Raw genomic sequence first — 5,623 nt, 5'->3', positions numbered from 1 at the left:
GGGGGAAGAGGGGCTGAAGTTCTATGGGGGGGGGAAGAGGGGCTGATGTTCTATTGGGGGGGGGTGCAGTTTCCCCCCACCCTAAAACGTTATAAGGTGCTGGGGGGGTTTCAATGCTCTGTGAGTCCTATATGGGGTTGGGGGGGGGGCTGGATCACCCCCACCCCATAAGGTTGTATGGTGCTGGTTAGTGTTGGGGGGGGGGGTCCTGCAGCTGTTATGGTGCTGGGGGGGGGAATAAGTATGTCTGAATCCCATAAGGGATTTGTGGTGCTGGAGGGGGGTGATGCATCCCCCCCACCCCATAAGGGTGTTGGACAAGGGGTCTGCAGGTTCCTGAATCCCATAAGGGATGTGTGAGTTCCCAGCACCCCAATAGGTTTGAATGGTGCTGGGGGGGGGGGACATGCATCTCCCTGACCCCAATACAGTGCTGCATGGGGGACATACAGCTCCCACATCCCATAAGGAACAGATGCTGCCCCCCCCCCTTTTATCCCCCACAGGCTTTCGAAGACCCCCACCATGAACCTCAGGGTCCTCAGCTGCTCATCCCATACAGACCCTAATGCTGCACCTGTAGGATCAGGGCACATATGGGGCCCTTATGGGGCCGTGGCTGCAACAGACCAGACTTATTTCCTGCAGGGTGAGCCAGGGCCAAGAGCCAAAGCTGGGTCAGCTCAGGATACAACGTGGTGCAGCTCCCAGGTTGGATTCTATGGGATGGGGGGGGGGGGTCTATAAGGGAAGAGACCCCATTAACACAGCCATTACTTCCCATGGCTCCCATCCACCCCCCATTGGGCTGAGCAGCAAAACCCCAATAGGAAAACCCCAAAACCCCAATAGGAAAACCCCAAAAGAACTGCAGTGAGTGGAAAGAAATCCCTATTTCCAACCATCTGAGCCCAAATGCTGCCCTAATAATGGGAAAATCCAAAGTCCTGTGGGATCTCAGCCATGAAATGGGGCAGAACCAGCCATCAGAACCAAGCCTATAAGGTTATATATACCCCTTATATATATATATATATACCCGTTATATATATATATACCCCCTTATATAAGGTCTATAAGGGGTAAGTCCTCCCCATAAAGGGGAATGGAGTTGGCTAATTGGGGGGGGGGGGAAGAGGGGCTGATGTTCTATGGGGGGGGGAGAAGAGGGGCTGATGTTCTATGGGGGGGGGGGAAGAGGGGCTGATGTTCTATGGGGGGGGGGGAAGAGGGGCTGATGTTCTATGGGGGGGGGAGAAGAGGGGCTGATGTTCTATGGGGGGGGTGGGTGTTTATTATATCCTTATTATATCCTTATTATATCCTTATAATAAACAACAAGGATGGGACGTGTTTAAAGCTCGGAGTTACCGGCCCAACTCATTTATTTCCATACGTTCAAACTCTGAACCTCGTTCTCTCTTATACAAACAAAACTGGGCTGAGGATTCGAGCCCCAGTTCGGGAGCTTCAAATACAAAAAGGAATCTGTGCAAACATCGCAGTGTTAAATCACAGCCCCCCCCATAAACCCCCTTTATAAACTGGGGGGGATGGGGGAAGGCTGGGCCCCCTTATATCGCATTTAAAGAGCTGACGGGTTCACTTTCCTTTAGGTTCACCCCTTATATTTTAGCCCTGTTATCAAAAAAAAAACCCAAAAAAACCCAAAATATATCATTTAATATCACTCAGCCTAAAGGTCAGTTACGCGGCTCGGCAAAATGGAGCCAGAGTTAATTCTATTCAGCAGAACAGAGGTAGTATGGAAGTAGCTTCGCTCAAGTAGAAAGTTATTATCGCGTGGATCCGCCGCGGGGCTGGAAGCAGCGTTACCTCCCCAGTGCTGCAGGGCTCCGGCCTCAATCCTGCCCCATAAGTTGGAGCTATTCGATCCTGGTCTTACGTTGGAGCTATTCAATCCTGCCCCATACGTTGGGGCTATTCAATCCTGCCCTATTAGTTGGGGCTATTCGATCCTGCCCCGTAAGTTGGGGCTATTCAATCCTGCCCCATACGTTGAAGCTATTCAATCCTGCCCCATACGTTGAAGCTATTCAATCCTGCCCCATAAGTTGGGGCTATTCAATCCTGCCCCATACGTTGGGGCTATTCAATCCTGCCCCCTAAGCTGGAGCTATTCAATCCTGCCCCATAAGTTGGGGCTATTCAATCCTGCCCCATAAATTGGAGCTATTGCTGCTGAGGCACCCACCTGCTTTCAGTCCATCTCCGTACCGCCAATGGAACTCAATTGGGGGGCACTCAACCCCATTTGGTGCTGAGACCCCCCTCCGTCCCCCTCCCCACCCTCATTAAGAGCTTAATAAGAACCAGCATTAAAAACCCAGAGCCCAGCTTGTATATGGGGGCAGGGCAGAGCCTGAAGGCGCTGAGCCACCCCATGGGCTCCGAAACCGAATGGTAACGTCCCATTCCGAACGTGTTGCTCTCAGTACTGGGAAAAAAATAAACCGTCGTCGTAGGAAAGTGTTAAAAAAACAAAAAAAAGGAAATAAAATAAAACATTTCTGTGTTTTAAAAGGTCTGTGACTTTTCCTTATTGGGATGGTGGGCAACCAGGCGGCTTCGGGGTCCAGCCGAAAGCTTTGGTTTGGGATACAAATGGCTTGGAAGCCCCTTCCACCCCCAGCTCCCACATTGACCCCAATGAGCCCTCAAGGTTTGAAGGGGCTGAATCCCCTCCATCATCATCCCCCCCATCTCCTTCCAGCCAAGGAGGGGGGTATATGGATAACCCACGTTATCGCTGTCCCCGCGTGTCGCGGGTCAGAACCTGTGCACCAACGCCTCGCGCTCTTTCCGTTTCATCTCCTCTTTATAACAACAGGAGCAGAAATTCCCAGTCTCCGGATGGCCGTAAAAGCTGCAATTTGGCTGTTTGCATTTGGGTTGTTGGATATTACAAACAACCCTCCCTCTTGTTTTATCTATCGCCGTTCCTTTCTGAGCGCCATCCTGATCCACATACTCCCTGTAACCATTGCTGTTGTTGTGCTGGGGGGCAACGCAAGTGAAGGCTTCACACTCTGTATTAAAACCTGGATGAACATCCATGTCCGTAGGGGAAAACCTTCCTACGTGGGGAGGTTGTGGCCGTGCCTGGCTGCAATGCCTGGGTAGGGTGGCGTAAGGGGGGAGGCTGCTGCAGGACCCCCCCGCTACCTGCCGTCGACCCTCGTGGTAACCGGGGGGGTGAGACCCTTCTGTGCTGCTGCTGATCACTGAGGGTCTGGGGAAGGTGAAGACCCCCGAATAACTGGAGGGGAATGAGGCTATTTTAGCCCCGATGGCCAAATCCGGGGGGTGGATGGTGTAGGTTGGGGGGGGCTGGGGGTACACGGGGCCGTGTAGCGTTTCCTCAGCCCTCACTTCCACCTCCAGCTTCTTAACAGGGGCTGCGTTTCCTAATGCCTTTTTTTCAGCCTCTTTTTGCTTCTGCTCGGCCAGGAATCTCTCCTCGGCATCCAGGAGGTATTGCTGGATCATCTCCTCCTGGTACTGGTGCCGATGGCCCGTTTTCAGGTGTCCAGCAAAGATGAACTTGCGCTCTCCCTGCATGGCAGCACGTAGGATGCTGAGGCTGAGCCTCACATCGTTGCTGTATTTATAGGGGTCCGAGGGTTTTTCAGAGGCTGCTTTACCCGTGGTGCAGCTTTTCTCCCCATGAGCACAAAGGTCCCCCTGGGCTGTTTCCTCTTTGCTGCCTTTCCTCGTCTTCAACGATCCCTTCTTCTTCTTCTCCAGGGTGTCCCCCTGCCCGTTGCTCACCCCTCCCTTGATGGTTTTGCTGTGCATCAACCCACCCATGTTCTTTTTTAACTTACTTCCCAAAGTCTTGCCGAAGCTGCCCAGCTTATTGGCCACCGAGTCGGCCCGTTTCTTATCTTTTTCCTTGTCCTTTTCTCGTTCTTTCTTTGGTTTCTCTTTATCTTTGCAGCCTTTGCTGCCCCCGTTACTCGCTGAGCTGCTGCAGACCGACTCCTTGTCTGACTCTCCAGACTCTGCAGCCGAACGGGCATCGTCCCCTGCTGAGGCTGTGGGGGATTCAGGCTGGGCCAAAGGCGCCTGGAAGACAGAAATCATATTATTATGGGCACACAGTGGGATATATGGGCACACAGTGGGGTGTACGGGCACACAGTGGGGTGTACGGGCACAGAGTGGGGATGTATGGGCACAGAGTGGGGATGTATGGGGATGTATGGGCACACAGTGGGGTGTATGGGCACACAGGGGGGTGTATGGGCACACAGGGGGGTGTATGGGGATGTATGGGCACACAGTGGGGTGTACGGGCACACAGACGGGTATATAGGCACACAGGGGGGTGTATGGGCACACAGAGGGGTGTATGGGCACACAGGGGGTGTATGGGCACACAGGGGGTGTATGGGCACACAGGGGGGTGTNGGGGGTGTATGGGCACACAGGGGGGTGTATGGGCACACAGGGGGGTGTATGGGCACACAGTGGGGATGTATGGGGATGTATGGGCACACAGTGGGTGTATGGGGATGTATGGGCACACAGTGGGTGTATGGGCACACAGTGGGTGTACGGGCACACAGTGGGATGTATGGGCACACAGGGGGGTGTATGGGCACACAGGGGGGTGTATGGACATACAGTGGGGTGTATGGGCACACAGAGGGATATATGGGCACACAGAGGGATATATGGGCACACAGTGGGGTGTACGGGCATACAGTGGGGTGTACGGGCACACAGTGGGATGTACGGGCACACAGCGGGATGTATGGGCACACAGCGGGATGTATGGGCACACAGTGGGATATACGGGCACACAGTGGGGTGTATGGGCACACAGTGGGGTATATAGGCACACAGTGGGGTATATAGGCACACAGTGGGGTATATAGGGCTGTGCCTCAAATTGGGGTGAAAAGGGTCAAAAACAGGCTTGAAAAGCTCTTCAAAAAAGGCACGTGTAGCAAAAACCAGGTTGTTTATCTGAGCAACATCAGTAATGCAACACAGGAGCTGACTGAAGCCAGCAATGCAGCACGATGTGAAGGTGGTGTCAATAATTCAATGGTAAAGAAAAACCCTCCTGGTCTCTTTACCTGCGTGTCGCAAGGCAACGTGATCCATTTCACATTCATGTAGCTGTGCAGCAAGTGCAGCTTTGCCTCCAGTGAGAGAGTCACGCTGGAATTGAATGACAAGCATTAGAAGGTTCCCCATCCATTGGTTCCAATGAGATCCCTGTATCTCTTAAGCCTGCCCTGAGCTTGAATACATCCTCTTTTGCCTCTCATATATGAGCTAAATCTAATGGGAACCTCTATATAACATTTAGAGCCATCAGCTCTTACCATGGGGATGAGTTCCCCATATAACAAGGGAAGATTCCCATATAACAAAGCAAGTTCCCCATATAACAAGGGAAGATTCCCATATAACAAGGGAAGATTCCCCATATAACAAGGGAAGATTCCCCATATAACAAGGGGAGTTCCCCATATAACAAGGGAAGTTTCCCATATAACAAGGGAAGATTCCCATATAACAAGGGAGGATTCCCATATAACAAGGGGAGTTCCCCATATAACAAGGGAAGATTCCCATATAACAAGGG

General features: G+C 52.3%; 1 protein-coding gene across 4 annotated transcripts in view; it reads right to left on the bottom strand.

Moving 5' to 3' along the window:
• Nucleotides 1-1,348: 1,348 nt before the first annotated feature.
• The window catches only part of OTUD7B (OTU deubiquitinase 7B), a 27,147-nt gene continuing 22,872 nt past the window's right edge, over nucleotides 1,349-5,623 (bottom strand). For all 4 annotated transcript variants that reach the window (XM_015884314.2, XM_015884313.2, XM_015884316.2 and 1 more), the window contains 2 exons: nucleotides 5,109-5,193; nucleotides 1,349-4,089 (listed from right to left, as the gene is read on the bottom strand). In XM_015884314.2, coding sequence (XP_015739800.1) covers nucleotides 2,791-4,089; nucleotides 5,109-5,193 — 1,384 coding nt within the window. In that variant the 3' untranslated portion in view covers nucleotides 1,349-2,790. The remainder of the gene's footprint in view (nucleotides 4,090-5,108; nucleotides 5,194-5,623) is intronic.

Source organism: Coturnix japonica, chromosome 25, assembly GCF_001577835.2.
Source record: "Coturnix japonica isolate 7356 chromosome 25, Coturnix japonica 2.1, whole genome shotgun sequence".
NCBI lineage: Eukaryota > Metazoa > Chordata > Aves > Galliformes > Phasianidae > Coturnix > Coturnix japonica.
Note: the sequence above shows the minus strand (reverse complement) of the source record. Positions and strands in the feature narration are given on the sequence as shown.